This window comes from Podarcis cretensis, assembly GCF_951804945.1.
Source record: "Podarcis cretensis genome assembly, chromosome: 6".
NCBI lineage: Eukaryota > Metazoa > Chordata > Lepidosauria > Squamata > Lacertidae > Podarcis > Podarcis cretensis.
In genome coordinates this window covers 71823218-71840264 of record NC_137175.1, presented here as the reverse complement: position 1 = coordinate 71840264, position 17047 = coordinate 71823218, and the positions used below count along the sequence as shown (strand labels likewise).

The 17047-nt window shown below is 43.3% G+C and overlaps 2 protein-coding genes across 3 annotated transcripts; both read left to right on the top strand.

The window, feature by feature from the left end:
• Positions 1-384: 384 nt before the first annotated feature.
• On the top strand, positions 385-7659 carry BCL10 (BCL10 immune signaling adaptor). Of its 2 annotated transcripts, none has more exons than XM_079982262.1 (3): positions 385-622; positions 2943-3231; positions 3852-7659. In XM_079982262.1, the coding sequence occupies exons 1-3, from the start codon at positions 563-565 to the stop codon at positions 4208-4210; spliced, it is 708 nt and encodes a 235-aa protein (XP_079838388.1). In that variant the 5' UTR covers positions 385-562; the 3' UTR covers positions 4211-7659. The 2 variants fall into 2 exon arrangements, with proteins under 2 accessions (XP_079838388.1, XP_079838387.1); XM_079982261.1 differs by having other exon boundaries at positions 386-634.
• Positions 7660-11536: 3877 nt separating this feature from the next.
• On the top strand, positions 11537-16160 carry LOC307218889 (UPF0690 protein C1orf52 homolog). Its single transcript, XM_079981872.1, has 3 exons — positions 11537-11881; positions 13598-13808; positions 15581-16160. Exons 1-3 carry the CDS (start codon positions 11591-11593, stop codon positions 15658-15660), a joined length of 582 nt encoding a protein of 193 aa, XP_079837998.1. The 5' UTR covers positions 11537-11590; the 3' UTR covers positions 15661-16160.
• Positions 16161-17047: the final 887 nt, after the last annotated feature.

Below are 17047 nucleotides of genomic sequence, written 5' to 3'. Positions count from 1 at the left end.
AGGCAGAAACGATTAGCAATAGTTAAAGCGTGCTGCCACGATTAATGCTAGGGAGCGGAACTTCAGCTAATTATTTTTTAGTGATTTGCTTTTTTGGAGGGGGGACAGTTGCCTAGATAGATAAGATTAAGAGCTCAGCGTTGCCTCTTTTATCTCAGCGTTATGGGCTCGAACTCCACGTCGGGCAAAAAGATTCCTGCGTTTGCAGGGGGTTGGACTTGGATGGCCCCTGGCGGTCCCTTCGAATGGTATGATCCTGCGATTTGGGAGGAAGACCGCAGCGTCCGGAAGGGCGCGCGCGCCTGCGCCAACTGCAAGCCTTGTGCGCGGTCTCTCGCCACGGCCGGCGGAGAGTGGGCGTGGCCTCGAGAGAGGGTGGGCGGGGCTTCTCCCCACCCCGGCGCCGGAAGCTTCGGCATCTCCCCGGGGGAGTCGGGCTTGAAGGGCCGCTGAGGAAGAGGGGGGCGGCGGCTCCCTTCTCTTCCCCTCCTCCCTCCCTCCTTCCCTTTCTTCCCTTCCCTCTCTCGCCCTCTCACCGTCGCCCTGCGAAGCCGTTTCCGCCATGGCCGACTCTGGGCTCCCGGCTGCCGGGCGGCCGCTCACCGACGACGAAATGGCGGAGGTGAAGAAGGAAGTAAGGACCGCGAGAACGGGGAGAGGAGCCTCTGCCCCTCCAGACACGCGGGGAGGGAGGGAAAGCGGGGAGGGGGGTATTCGTATCGTGTGAATGGAAAAGCGTGTCGTGGGAAATGGGCAGAGCGGGGGGGGATGTGTAAAGCTTTTGGGGAGGGGTCGTGTGGCGGGGTGCATGTTTATAAGGCAGTGAATGCCGAGGCTGCCGTGTTCTCTCTTTTGTAAAAAAGCAAAAAGCACTGGTTTATGGCTCCTCTGTGCCTTTTTGTTTGCTTGTTTCTCTCATGGAAAAGGGGAGATGCCTTTTCATGCCTCTGTAGGATGGGCGTAGTAGCTGCTGCCCCCCCCCCCGCCACCAGATCAATAAAAATAAATAAAAATACTTAACTCATGAAGGGCCTGCCCCACCCCCACTAACGAAAGTCTCTCCCCCCCCCCCACTACTCCCAACAAAAACCCCATGCTCTGTAGCAAGAGGGTGAGAATGAGGAAATGCATACCTGCAGGTGCCTTGGATAAGATCCTGGCTCTGGCCTGTAAGATGGATATTATCCTGATGTAATGGTGTGAAGATCATATGCCATTTTAAAATGTGGGGTTTTGGGGGTGGGGTAGTTATTGGGTTATTATTATTTTGTTTGTGTGTTTTGCGGTTTTGTATTTTGTATTTTATTCTGTGAACCACCTGCCCCTGAGACCTCTGGGTATAGGGTGGTATATAAATTCAGTTAATAATAAGCATAATGGAGGTTTCTGTATTCCTTTCACCACCGCCACCCCTTCTACTCTTGGTCCCCAGTGCACCACCCACCGAGGGGTGCCGACTTGAATAAAATATTAGGTGGGGGGAGCCAGGTAAGCCTCGCCCCCACACAATGGATCGCATGATGTGGAACTCACACACTGCTTGAATGGCCATGTCCATCAACTTTTTTTGGGGGGGGCTTGCCCCCTTAAATATTTTATTGGGGTAGGGGTGAAGAGACCCCAGCCCATTTGAGTTGGTTGCTTCTGTGCACCCACCCCACTGCTCAACCTGCATCGGAAGGGCTGTATTAAACGTAAAATATACTGTACTAGGTGAGAAGCTGTGAGTAATGACAATCGCAGTTCCCAACAGTGAGGCATGTTCTCACAGGAATGTCACTGTTGGGGGGCAGGGAAGGTTGTTCTCTGAATTGCAGAAAAGTCTCTGAGTGAGTGCCCTTTCATGTCCTAGAAGAACATTAAACAGGAGGAAGGAAGGTCCACTAAATCGCATGCATTCTGCCCCCATTTGTAAATTTCTACGTAGGAGTTTCTCTTGGAGTGTTTATAGGAATTCCCCTCTTTTGTTTCTGAGCTTGACACATGTATGAGTCAATAAAAGTAGTTCTTGCTAGTTCTATTTTTTCCTGCTATGAAGTCCACATACTGTGTGTGGAATATACGATGTTTGTTCAGAACCATAAATCTCTCTCAGTACGTTATTACTTTATGCTGAGCCAGAGGGTAATAACAGTTTATGTTCACAGCAGTAGTGTAATGAGAAATTTAGGAAGTGCAGGTCCCTTCATGATGTCGCAGCCGCTCCTCTTCTTAGATTGCACCATAATATACGTAATTATATAGTAATAATTTGGGATGCATTGCAATCATCAATGCAGATCTCCATTTGTTGCTTTTCAGCTAGATACAATTTTTTATGTGCATTTATACAAATAAATGATTTGGAGTGCTGCAATATTTTATTTCACAGTGACTTTCGTCCAAGTTCCATTGTACTTAACAGAATTTGAGCACCATTCTCTTGAAGCTGAAGCACTTTGTGTTTTCAGTGTTCCTAAATGCTAAGCTTTGGAGTATACGCCTCAGTTTTATTTCCATGCACCTTCACCCTAGTGACCCTAGGAGCCAATCTTCAGAGGCTGACTTTCCTCCTTTCAATTGGATTGGCTCCAATGTGCACAAAGGGTGAGAAGACCTCTTCTCAGTGGCTAAAAAATTCCCCTTTCATGCTGACTGGGGAGCTCTAGAATACTAAAGAGAGAAATAGCTGAAACACCTTTGGTAACCCCTTGCTGGCAATTTCCTTTTTGTTTCTGTAGTCAACATACAGATACTTTACATTAACTTGAAACATCTGATTCCTTTCTGGTGTGTGTGTGGGTGTGTGTTGGTCAATGATAGCGATTAATGAAATTTGTTACAATTTGAAAGCTAGGATGAGTATTTGAATGTGCACCAAGAACTACCACACATATATTCATAGCACAACATACAAGATGAAAAATTCATCTGTTGCTAACTTTGTCATTTCTTCTTGCTAGGTTTTGGAACGATTGCGCCGCTATCTGTGTGACAAAATAATTGCAGAAAGACACTTTGATTATCTACGTTCAAAAAAAATACTCAGCAGAGAGGACACTGAAGAAATCTCTTGTCGATCTTCAAGTAGGAAGAAAGCTGGGAAGCTGCTGGATTACTTAGCAGAACATCCCAAAGGACTGGATGCACTAATAGAATCTATTAGATGGGAAAAAACACAGACCTTCCTGTTAGAAAAGATAACCGATGCTGTCTTGAAGGCAAAAAATGAAAAACTGGAAAGCCTCAAAGGTAAATGGAATAATATGCATTTGAATCTATTCCAAAAGGTTTTGTAAAAATTAATTTTCATGCAACCTGCTTCTGTGCGTGTTTGCTCAAAAATGTGTTCCACTGATTTCGAGAGACTTATGCCAGGTAAAACTTCAGTTGTCAGCTGCGGGTTTTGGTCCTCTTTTCGTACTTAATATGAATAAACCCAAGGCACAAGCTACTGACCAGAATTAGTTTGGTCAAAGTCAGGTGATAGTGTGGGGGTGTCCTTTGGAAAGGGGATATGTGGAAGAACTGAATATGTTTCTATTTGAGTGTTTCATGTCTGGCCTGGGTAGTTGCATTGGATTATATTGGTAATTGGTTTCTGCCTTTTAATTTTACCTCTTAAGAACCTGCTGTATCAGGCCAGTGGCCCATCTACTGCAGCATCCTGTTCTCACAGTGGTCAACTACATGCCTCTATACCTGAGAATTGGAAAGTGGTCAATGTAACACCAATTTTTAAAAATAAGAACCAGTACTCGTAACACCGCATGCATGGACTCAAGAGGCAGTGTTGTAGACTTAAAAAAACAAACAAACCACCACACTATGTAAATTGTATGCAAATGATACATTTTATGTCTTTATTACAGGCTTGAACTGTAGCAACTGCATGGCTTCAGGGTATGACCAATCGAACAATCTCTCTAGATCACAGTCAAATGAATCTAATCTCTTTGAGAAACAAAAAGACAGAGAAACCACCTACCTTCATCCGGAAGAGTTTAGTACATCTGCTTTTGTATCTGCCGCTTCTCTTCATTCAATGAATTTGCCGATTACTGAGGTTGGAAGTACGGAAAACTCTGTTTTCTCAGCCACGCTTCCCGGCCCTGGAGATTCTGGAGCCCCACCTCTTCCGCCGCAATTGCAAAATGAACAAGAGGAAACATGTACAACTTCGAGTGACAGTCCTTTCCTGCCTTTAAGATCCCGCTCGCTTCTTCCGTAGCGATATTTTTCCTTGAGTACTATCATGCTGGATGCCTTGAACAGTTTTGGGTGGTGGGGAAAAAGTGTCTAACTGTAAAGTCACAATAGATCAAGAAATAGCTTGATAGCTCACCGCATCTTAAAAGTTTTTTTTTTATAAAAAAAAATCTGAACTGTTTCCCCCATTAATTCATATTTTAAATGTTCGTTTGTATGCTTTTATTGGTTTTTTTTTTTTTTTGCAGTGTAAAAGCTTTTAAATGGTATTTTCTATTCAAAAACAATATAGGCAAAATGATGCTCAATTGAACATTTTAAGGAGGTTTTTCCTACTGTTTTCTATATGCACTGTCTGCATAAAATTCACACCGAGAAAGCATAATTTGATCCTCTTTTGCATCGTGAGAGCAATTTAATCTGGTGATTTTGGGGGGCTTGCTGATTCCTGAGAACTTCCTAGTTTTCTCCCAACTTACATCAATTCGTGCTGATGAAGTGTCATGAGGAGGGAAGTTTGCACCGAGGAAAGTTTTGAGATGAACATAGTAGTCATGAATGAGGGTGGTGAGTCTTACATCTCACTGGTGTTGGCATTACATTGGTAAGTTCTGCTTGGTTACTATTGACAGGAAGTAAAGAAGCCTCGGAACATAGGGAGACGTATTCTTTGGTTTGCAACCCAAGTATACGATTGTTTTGTAATGTATCATGGGGCGCCTGCCTTCTCCAGTTTTTGTGTGACATGAACAAATTCCTGGCTGTAGGGTTAAGTGCCTTCTTTTGGAGTAAGACATGATCTTCTGAGTAATATTCTACTGCCGCTGATCTTCAAAAGCAATTAAGTGTGCACTTCACAAATCAAATTCATTTTTATTCACTATCAAAGCATTTAACTTTCTAGGCATTTTACTTCGTTTTAGTACATATGCCTTTACAATACTGAATATATATCTAAAATTAACAGCTTAATTACTCTCTCAAAGTGAAACAGGTTGTCACAAATATGAATTAGCTGCAAGCCACTAAAGGGATTTATTGGTGCTAACTAACAGGGAAAAGATGCAGCAAAAGAAAGATGGCAGTAAAGAGGGGCCTTACTTTCCTGTGAACTTCCAGGATTTGCCATTTTTTATTAACTTTTTTCTAAACCTCTTTTCTACTCTTAATACTATTTTTTCTTAACCTCTTTTCTGTTCTAATACTATTGTTGCTTAGCTTTACTAAAGATGTGTACTTCTCAACATTTTCGAACGTACAAGTAAACGAACATGATATTCTTTTAAATTCCAGATGTATACACTTTAAAAAGTATTTGCGCTCTGGGCATTATCAGGGATATAGTGTGTTTTTTGCTGTCTTCTGTAGTAACAGTATGTCTACTCTAAACCTCAGGGAAGCAGTGCCTTTTTTATATCCAGTCAAAAAAAAAAGTTGTCTCAGAAATACCAGCGTATTGAAATGTGCCTGCATTTTTTTTTCACAAGCCCTTGGATTAAAACGTGCAATAAATTACACTAATTTACAGCCTGTTCACTCAGAAGTAAGTCCCAGTGTATTAGGATTACAGGCAAATATTTTAAGAACATTTGATCTGATGGTAATGGGTCAATTACACTGGTCACTGTCTGCAGAACACAGTAGATCTTAAGCACAAACTGATCTGGTGGTGGTTCTGTCGCAGTGTATTAAGTACTTGCTTGCCATGTAACTTGCCTGAACTCAAACTTCCATGCTGGTGATTTACAGGGCATTAAGTTCCTTTATATGACTACCTACTCTAGATGTTGCTGTGTTAAACAAAACCTTGTATTCACACAACCGTGAACTTAACATTTAATATTGTGTGATGTTTTCCCCTGAAAAGCTTTATGGCTTTCTAGATTTTGAAATTGCACTAGGGTTTATTCCTCTCCCAAGCATGTGATCCCCTATAATCCAAAATTTACTTGTGTGGGGGGGCCACTAGGTGGCGCATCGGAAGATGGCTGAGAATAACATCTCTCCGACCCACACGAGGTAATTTGGAGGCTATGATGGGGGTAATTAGCCTCCTTAACCCCCCCCAGGATTATGGGGGGGACGGCCCTTGCCTGCTGTGCCCTATACCACCCCCGAATTTGTGGGGGTGGGGGCACTAGGCACAAAGCCCTCCTGTGGGATTTTCGGCACTCCTCGACGCCGTCCCCGATTCGCGCCGCTGGTTGCAATGATCTTTAAAAGAAATAATTTGGACATGAGTAATTGCACATACATCAAGGAAAAAGGGGAGTAAATACTGCTGACAGAAGAGATCTCTGATAACAAGACAACAATAAAATACGAGAAGAACGTCAAGATACGGTAATGACTGAGGGGGGAGAGGGGAAAAACCTGCCTCTACCTTTTTATGTGATTTAACAAGAATCCGCCTCCCCTAATGAGTCAGAAATTAAGGACTTAAGCTGTGGATTTAAGGCTGTGTGGAGATAAACTTTCGATCCAAAGCAATGTTTCAAGATGAAGCTGGAAAGCTAAGAGTTTTGGAGTGACGCAGTCAGGAAAAAATGCCGTTCGCCATTTTGTGAGGCATTGTGGGAGCTCTTGGGTCTGGGAGGAGAAAGAGAGAAATAGAGTTGTTTACATATCGTGAATCAACTCCTCGGTGGGACTTAAGAGCGACAAATGCCAAAATTTACGATGGAAAAAGTGATGTTATCTACGAAGGAGATATATGGAAACCATCTGGACTTAGTGGAGGAACGGGAAATCCACACAGGATTATTACACTTGCTATCGGCTTAAGGAGACTAACAGAAGAGATCGTAAAGGAAAGAGAGAAATTATACGAACAAGATATGATGTGGCAACACCAAGATAAGACTGGATAGAATTATGAACTTTGTTTGGACTGATTGGGACTGATTTGGACATTAACGCAGTAATAAGAAGATGATTTGAATTCCCCTTTGGATCTTGAAGTATGGGTTCCCCCAACAAAATTTAAAAATTTGGCTTTGTAATTCGGAATTTATATGATGTGATTTAATTTGATGTGATTGGCCAGTTAATAAAAATTATTAAAAAAAAAAATGTGTGGAAATTGCCACTATTTCTGTGACTATTTCTGACCATAATGTGTTCTACTGTGTAAATTGCGGACTGTTCACAACTGCTGTATTACACCCCCCCCCCCAAAAAAAAAGGTACAACCAGTATAAAACAATACTGAACTGAAAAAATTGTATGGAAACTCTAAACTCAACTTTTCAAAAATATTTCTCTTGCAGAGTTTAACTTTTGAAACAAGCAATCTGAGAAGCATTAATTTCTAATAAATGGTCATTAGGTGGGTTGTTGTTTTTAAAGTACACCTCACATGTGCTAAGCTTGCTTTCTGTTCAGTGGCAGCTGTGTTCTTAATGGCTTTGCTGAGCAGCATTGTTCAAGGGTTGTTGACACCTGACAATAAAATACATTTAGAGCAGGTTATATCTTTGTGGTGTGGGACGCAGGTGGCGCTGTGGGTTAAAGCCTCAGCGCCTAGGGCTTGCCGATCGAAAGGTCGGCGGTTCGAATCCCTGCGGCGGGGTGCGCTCCCGCTGCTCGGTCCCAGCGCCTGCCAACCTAGCAGTTCGAAAGCACCTCCGGGTGCAAGTAGATAAATAGGGACCGCTTACCAGCGGGAAGGTAAACGGCGTTTCCGTGTGCGGCTCTGGCTCTGGCTCTGGCCAGAGCAGCGATGTCACGCTGGCCACGTGACCCGGAAGTGTCTCCGGACAGCGCTGGCCCCTGGCCTCTTAAGTGAGATGGGCGCACAACCCCAGAGTCTGTCAAGACTGGCCCGTACGGGCAGGGGTACCTTTACCTTTACCTTTACTATATCTTTGTGGTATTTCAGAATTGGAGCATCATTGTAGCCTTCAACAGGTTCCTTTACAGCACTAGGCTCGTGATACATTAGCCATGATAATTAAAAGGAACATCCATGTTCAGAACCCGTGTATTCTGCATATTAGAGGCTTGTGTGTGTACAGCAATAGGCTAGTTGTTTTCATACTTGGCTTGTAAACTTCTGGGAGGAATCTGGTTGTCTGCTGTTAGAAAAAGTGCTGGAAGAGAGAGACCCTGGTCTCACACAATTCTTAATGTTTTGGTGCCCTGGGCAGAATATTTTTCTTCTGATATGATAATTTGTTTCTGCTTAATTCTACCCATAACTATCGGCCTAAGGCATTACTCTTAGGGGTGGGCTGAGATTGGTTTGGTCACAATTCTTTGTGTAACTTTGTAACTTTTCATGAATACTATAGAAACCACAGTTGATGCTAGCCAAATGCCATAACAAATGCATTCTAGCAGATTGTTATGGTAATGCAAGAGTGTAAAATAACAAAAGCTTTACATCCAAGTAAGGCTATATGGCTACATAAGGCATGAACTCTAAGGTTATTTAATGCGTTTGTAAATATATTTTGCACCAGAATACTTGTTGGGATAGGTCATCAATGAATTTGGCAGTGAGTGTTAAAATACTTTCTTCCTTCCCTGTAATGGCTTTTGTTGTCCTTGCAGTCAATTATGTAAAAATGAATTTTAAAATGAAATAATGTTTTGACCATACTCTGCCTTTCTCTATGGAATGTAAGGTGAGAAATATTTGGGTGGAAGATATCAGTGTTTGAATGTGTGGTTGCTTTGGAAAATGGATGGCTGCCAAAGCTTGGATCTGCTATAGGTGACCAGAGTAAAATCTCAGCTGTTGATGATTGCTGGAAAAGAGAGGCTTTGGGATAACTTTGGATCACACAGCTAGTACAAGGGTTTATAAGCCTCCAGTAATGTGCTGCTCTTTGAAGCTTAGTTTTCCCTTTAACTACAGGATTTTGAGTAACCAGGTCTGTGCTCTTTTTATATCCTGTTGCACACAGAATAATAAAGTCTTGCAGCATTTTACACATCAAATTGATTACAGCACAAGCCGTTGTGGACCAGAGTCCATTTCATCAGATGCATGCAGTGTGATCCTTGGTTTGCACGTGTGTTTATAAAGCATTGTGAGCTGTGCTGAGTGTAGTTCTGCTCAGCCAGGTACTTGGTGCTATACTAATACAGACTGGTGTGATGAGGCATTGCTGTGGTCCAGAGAGACTCCCATCACAAAGAAACCCCTGTATCTTGGAGTGGGCCTAGATCATGGGTAGGCAGACTAAGGCCCAGGGACCAGATCTAGCCCAATCGCCTTCTAAATCCAGCCGCAGACAGTCCGGGAATCAGCATGTTTTTACATGAGTAGAATGTGTCCTTTTATTTAAAATGCTTCTCTGGATTATTTGTGGGGCCTGCCTGGTGTTTTTACATGAATAGAATGTGTGCTTTTATTTAAAATGCATCTCTAGGTTACTTGTGGGGCATAGGAATTTGTTCATTTCCCTCCCCCAATTATAGTTCAGCCCCCCACAAGGTCTGAGGGACAGTGGACCGGCCCCCTGCTGAAAAGGTTTGCTGACCCCTGGCTCAAAGAGGCAGACTGGGGATGCCTGCAGTGTACCATCCACCCTGCTGCACTACAGCCTCCCTGACGAAATTGGCAGAGATTACATTGGAAGGAGCATTAGAAGAGCCTATTCTAGGTTTCCGTAAGACCTCTTGGCCTTTATGGCAACTTTGGGACTGTCAGGGACCCAACGCACAGAATGAGACAACTTTGGATTTGGTCTTTGCTGCAGGGGCAGAGGTGAGTGGTCTGAATGCAGCAGTGAGATTCCAAACAACTTTCAGATAACTACCTGGTGAAGTTTTGACTCATTGTGACTGTTCTCCCTTTGGGATTGGAAGACCTATCTGCATGGTCTTCTGCAGACTCTCCTGCAGTGGAGAGAACTGGTGATAAGTGTTGAGGCCCTTCTCTCACTGTGGAGAGGTGAGATGTGAAAAGACATCAATGCTATTGCTGCTGAGCACCCTCTCCAACATAGTAAAGCCCACAATGCCATGGAAAACTAGTCAAAACAAAATAAAAAAATTCCTTCCAGTAGCACCTTAAAGACCAACTAAGTTAGTTCTAGGTATGAGCTTTCGTGTGCATGCACACTTGGTATCTGAAGAAGTGTGCATGCACACGAAAGCTCATACCTAGAACTAACTTAGTTGGTCTTTAAGGTGCTACTGGAAGGAATTTTTTTATTTTGTTTTGACTATGGCAGACCAACACGGCTACCTATCTGTAAATGGAAAACTAGGTAGCTGTGAGCAATGAAGCAAGATGTACAATAGCTAGAATGCTTGCTGATAATATAGGACCCATGGGTGTAAGCAGGATTTTTGTTGGGGGGGCATGCCTTTTGTTAGGGGGGCAGAACCTTGGCTACTGATTTTTATTGATTGGGGGGGCAGCTGCCCCCCCCCGGCTATGCCCATGACAAGACCTGCTATAAAGGTGAGTGAACATGCCTTTGAGCATGTTACCATGCCTATTGTGTAGCAGTCACAGGCAAAGCAACCCACTTTCTCCTCTGCCATTGCATCCTCAACTTCACTGCCCAGTAGAACTACTTCGAATAACTCAACACATATTAACATCAGCCCATAAAGGATGCATTTAAAGCACCTGGTTCCCGGCCACCAAAAAATCCCGGGAACTCTATTTTACTCCACAGTCAGCAACAATTCCTAGAGCCTTTAACAAACTAAAGTTCCCAGGATTTGGGGGAGGGGGGCCCATGTACTTTAAATGTGTGGATGTGACTAGACTACAATCCCATACCATCCAACATTTCTCTAATGAAAATAGGGAAATTCCTTTCCATAATGATAATTTTACTATTTATGCCCCACACATCTTACTGGGTTGCCCCAGCCACTCTGGGCAGCTTCCAACATATATAAAAACATAAAAAACACAACTATACAGGATTGCCTTCAGACTGCTGGGGGGGGGGTGTCGCATAAACTCCATACCCGCCAACATTTCTCCAACGACAATAGGGAGGTCCTATTCCATCCCCTCCAACATTTCTCCAAGGTAAAGGTAGGGACATCCTAAGGAAAAGTGGATCAAATCAGAAACCGGGACACCTTCTCTAAATCAGGGACGCCCCTGGAAAATAGGAAAACTTGGAGGGTCTGCAATCCCTTAGACGTTCACTTGGGCGTGAGAGCCCCCATCGACCTCAACACAAGTTATATGTTAACACTGGATATATATACTGTATCTATTTCCCCCAAATGAGGCAGCAGCAGAGAGAAGGAGAGTTCTTTCCCAGCCGAGGTGGCAGCTTGAGTTCGGCCGCCCCCTCTCTTTCCTTCCCTAAGCCTGAGAAGGCAAGGGGTGGTGTTTTGGTCCCCCCCCTTCCCCGGAACCTCCCTCTCCTCGCGCCTCCGTTTCCGCGGGCGGGTGTTTCTGCCGCACCGGTCCCCCGCCATGGCAGCTGCGGAAGGGAAGGACCCGCTGGGCTTTTTCGCCGCTTACGGGGCCAGCGACGACAGCTCGGACAGCGCGGGCTCGGACTCGGAAGGCGAGGAAGGGCCCGGCTCGGGCCGCGGCGGGGAGGCCAAAGGGCCGCCTCCTCTGCCGAGGGGGAGCCCCGAGGGGAGGCCGCGCTTGCCCGGCCCCGACGAGCTGTTCCGCAGCGTCCACCGGCCGGCCTTCCTCTATAACCCGCTGCACAAGGAGATCGACTGGGAGAGCCGGGTCCTGCGAGCTCCCGAGGAGGTGGGTGGCGAAGAAGCGGGGGGCTGGGGAGGCCTGGGGGGGGGTCGCTCTCCTGCAGCAGCAAGAGCCGGGCGACGAGGGGAGGACCACGCTGGGAAGACCTAACATCATATATTCTTAAAGGGCGGAGTTGCATACGGGAGGGATACACACATGATGTGCATCCAGGGGTAAATAAAATGTTTTTTGGGGGAGCAGGTAAGCCCCCCTAATAACCGACCACAAGACATGGCACACACACACACACTATTTGAATGGCAACTTGGGAGGGGGTCACATATTTTATTGGGGTGGCTGAAGGGACTTTGGCCCCTAGGAGTTGGCTCCGATGTGTGCCTCGCTGCTGGGGCCTGTAGCTTTTCCAGCTGCATGTGCCCCTGGCAGTCTATATTTGCGTTTCTTGTGCCCTAAATTTATTTTATTGGGGTGGCTTGTGGCCTAAAAAGGTTGGTTTAGGGCTATTGGAGACCCTGGCTGGAGAGGGTATTTGAGACTTTTAGGCCCCACCTAGGGCATATACACACACACACACATATATACACACACATGAACACACACAAATCTATTTTAAGTGTTTGTTTGCTTCATCAGATATGTGTTATCCTGAGTTTCAGGTGCATATGGAATGCTGAAAAGTTGTGTGTGGTGTTAATTACATTATAATCAATGGCTATGCATAATTGATGGCTACGCATAAAAATAGCATCTAGGTCAGTAGTTCCCAACCATTTTTGGGCCATGCCCCACCTAAACATCTCTGAAAACCTGTGACATATACAGTAATTCTTCTTATTCAAAAAGTGAACTCCTATTCATGTGGAGGAAGCCTAAAAGGCCATTAACTTGGTTTAACTGATTCCCGAATTTCCCCCCTTTAAAATCAAATTGCCCCCCTGTGGGGCGTGTGCCGCATGTTGGGAACCACAGATCTAGATATTCTGGTACTGACTATTCGTCTGGGAACAGAAAGGTCTGTCATTGAAGGTCCAGCCTATGGCAATAGCAATTGCCCCAGCAGCACTTGTCTCTTTACAACTTCTCAGTGTTAAATATTTTAATTTTTTATAATTAATTATAAAAATAATTAATTTTTTAAATGAAAATCCTGTGTTGGTCCTTCCATCCTTCTAGGGGAAGGGATGGGGATTCTGTGGACCTCCAGATGCATTGGACTCCAGCTCCCATCATCCCTGACCATTAGCCATGGTGTCTGGAGCTGGTTGGAGTTGACACCGAAGAACATCTGGAGAGCTTCAGGTCCCCAAACCTTCCCTAGAGCCAGAGGCTGCTTTAAAGCCTAGCATTAAAGATATGGAACTCCTTGGTCAGTGGGGTTTGCTTTCTTGTTTGTATCCAAAATATGGAACTTATTTATCCTATTTGGGATGAAGATGGAGTCTTTCTCCTAGATCAGGGTTACTTGTTGTTGTATTCCTCCTCCATTTATCCTTGTAATGAGTGGCTTGGCTTATTTGCTTAAACCATTTGGATTTCTAAACGGCTGTGGCATTGATGATACTATGTTGCTGCTTTATTCATTCATCAGTGATGATACTGCTCATTCATTAGATGTTGGGTATATTTTCAGATGTGAGAGCAAAACAGCTTGTGCCCATGATTGCACCTATGCCTTTAAAATGTATTACAAGATACGTAGTCCCTGCACTTGGTCTTCTGACACCACAGTATTTTAATCCAATGTGTTCCCCCAAACAGCCTCCAAAAGAGTTCAAGGCATGGACGACACATGCTGTTCCGCCCCCTGAAACTTATAGTGTCAAAGAAACAAAGCCACCGCCACCTCCTGAGCTCGATATGGCAATCAAATGGTCCAATATGTATGAAGATAATGGTGATGATGCTCCAAGGAATCCAAACAAAGTTAACTTCTTACCAGCAGAAGAGGAGCAAGAGCACGTAGAATCAGGTAACCCTTTGTATATAAATAATTTGATTTAAATCTCCCCCGTGCCAGTTAGATACTTCCATCAATGCCAATTTGTGTAGTATATTTTTGAATCCAGGCATACTTTTAGCCAGCAATACATCCCATGGCTTTTTCTGCGATGTAATAGTAAAAGTAGCATAGTTTTCCTGTTACAATTTTACACCTGAAAGTAGTTTGGGTTGTTTGTCATGGAATGCGGGGGCACAGGAAGTACAAGGCACTTCCTGTTTTTGCATGCTTACCTATAACAGAATCTTTGCATCTCCCTCTCAAGATGGGGATTGAATAGTGCAGGAAAAAACAGGGTGGGGGAGTGCAAGACATTCATTTTCATTATGTTTATGTCCAACTTTTCTTCTATTATCATGGAATCTAAGATGGCATACACGTGGTTTCCAGGTAGTCACAAGGCATCCAGACTTGCTTAGCATCAGCAAGGCTGTATCTTCGTGTATTTTCAAACTACAGTGGTACCTCGGGTTACATATGCTTCAGCTTACAGGCTCCACTCACCCAGAAATAGTACCTCGGGTTAAGAACTTTGCTTCAGGATGAGAACAGCAGTGGTGCAGCAGCAGTGGGAGGCCCCATTAGCTAAAGTGGTGCTTCAGGTTAAGAACAGTTTCAGGTTAAGAATGGACCTCCAGAAAGAATTAAGTTGTTAACCCGAGGTACCACTGTATAATATCTATTCCTCTTCTTCCTCCTTCGCTTTCCTAACGTTCAAAGCCACTTTTGTCTGTTGGATTTTACTAATGCGCGGGACTTTCTGTTTTGATAATGAAGGTGTGTGTCATGTTCTGAGGTATTTTAAGTAGTTTCTTCTTCAGGACAATCTCTGAATATTCTGATACTAACTCTGAGTTTTTCATCGCTTCAATCACTGGAGGATATTGCTGCTTCTACTAAATGTTTTAACTTGCTATTTTAGATTTCTTTTGGACCCTTGTTTCCGTGTGTGCTTTTTGTTTGACTTCTATTCCTATTAAAGATGCAAGCTTTGACTAGAATGTTTAATATATAAAAATGTACCTCCATTCTACCCCATGCTTAATGGGTGATGCTCACAAGTAGAAACTACTAGACTGTAGACCGTTACTGGCCACAGAGATGTGCCAGCACAATCGTCCCTGTACCAAACACTTCATTTTTAAAAATTGTTGAACTGCTCTTACCATTAATACCCACTTGATGTTCAACTATATACTTTCCTGTAAGTTAAGCCCATTGGATGTAATCCTACAGTCTGCTAAATCAGAAAACACACACTTCAAGGAATATCAAGTCCCTCCTCAATTTTTTCCAGGTTAAAAATATAAAATTCCTTCACTCAACCTTTCCTTATAGGACTTTTTTCTATACTCCTGATAATTTTTGTTGCCATCTTCTGAACCATTCTACAGTGGTACCTCGGGTTACATACGCTTCAGGTTACAGAAATATTGCTTCAGGTTAAGAACTTTGCTTCAGGATGAGAACAGAAATCGGGCTCCGGCAGCGCGGCGGCAGCAGGAGGCCCCATTAGCTAAAGTGGTGCTTCAGGTTAAGAACAGTTTCAGGTTAAGTACGGACCTCCGGAACGAATTAAGTACTTAACCCGAGGTACCACTGTATACCCTTCTTCCAAAGTGTGTTGCCAAGAACTGGACACATTATGCCAGATGAATTGAAGCCAAGCTTTTGTAAATGGGGCTTTAAAAACCTCCATCTTATGCATATATTTGCATTTATAAATACTTTTTTATTTGAAGATGATGAAAAAGATGAACCCGCTTCGTTTAAGAAACGCAAGCTAGACCCTGAGGAGCAGATGAGAAAAAAGAAGCAGTGATGAATTGAACAAAAGTTTGACTGCTGACAATGATGTTCTTGAACACATTAGAGCATCTGTTGAGCCTTGATTTCACCACTGGACCAGGGAACAAAAGGCATTGCCAACCATACAGCACATTTATGGACTCTATTGTTATACAGGAAATTACAGAATGCATTGATTGGTATTGTTTTAGATGTCATGTCTATAAACCCACAATGTTTCAATTAGAACCCTTTTAATTAAAACACAACCTTTTAGAATATTGTGGTAAATATTTGTGTGGGTTATGGAATTTCAGAGTGTTCTGTTCATTCATGAAACTGAAAAAAAATGTGAGAATTGTTTACTGAACTACCATTGGGGTAGAAAATATTTGTTTCTAAAATCAAGAAATGACATTTTAAAGGGGTGAAGTTTTCAACAATGTATTGTGGTGATGATAGTGATGCTATTTTGAAATGTATGTAAAATATGTAAATAGGTCACTGAAATAAAACTATATGTTTGGAAGTGTATCTGGTATCCTTACTCCAAAACTGACAAAAATGCACATAATAAAAAACTCCATAATTTCCTATAAATCAAGAATATCTGTGTTGAGTCACACAAAGCTTTGTATATGTTTTAATAGGATTTCGCCATGCCCCCGCCACCTGGTGAGTTGTACTTTTCTTGCTGTTTTTAGTTTTTACCACCATAGATGTGCCATCTGACTTTTCTTCCTCAGACTCAGAAAAGGACTTTGTCTACAAGAAGGCATTGTTGGGATGCAAGCAAGAAAACAGCAGAATGTTTGACAAACACACAGCGTTCCAAAATATCTGACATTTGCTATCTCAAACTCTGTTGCCTCACTCTGCCTAATTGTAAGTCTAGCCCCGCCTTGCTTTCTTTGAATTTAACCAACTAGTTGCCTTAAATGGTGTTGCAAGCTTTTGAGAGCCATCAAGCATCTCTGCAGCAGCAGCAGCAGCAAATTTTTTTATAACATGTCTGCATATTTTTTTCTGAGAACAGCGAGGAAAGTGAAGCAGATTATATGAATCAGACAATAGTTACACTTTATCCTGAGTAGTGTAGGGACCATTAAAAAAACTGACCCTTTTGTATTTAGATTTCTGTCATCTCTCAGTCATTCAGATTTTAAAGGGTTTTTTTTTAACACAAGATGATAAAGTGAATAAAAAATAATACTTTGTAGTACAGTGGTGGAGAACCTCTAGCTTTGCAGGCCTTGTGAGAGCCGCTAGGCCTCCACATTTGGCTCACGAGGCTGTTTTAGCCAAGCCACACCTACCTGTCTCATCACCTGATCTCAGGTGTGGAATAGGTAAAGCTACGGTGAAGCTGAATTCAAAAGGAAATATTCTTCATTGGCAGCCATGGCTTGAAGTCACCACCT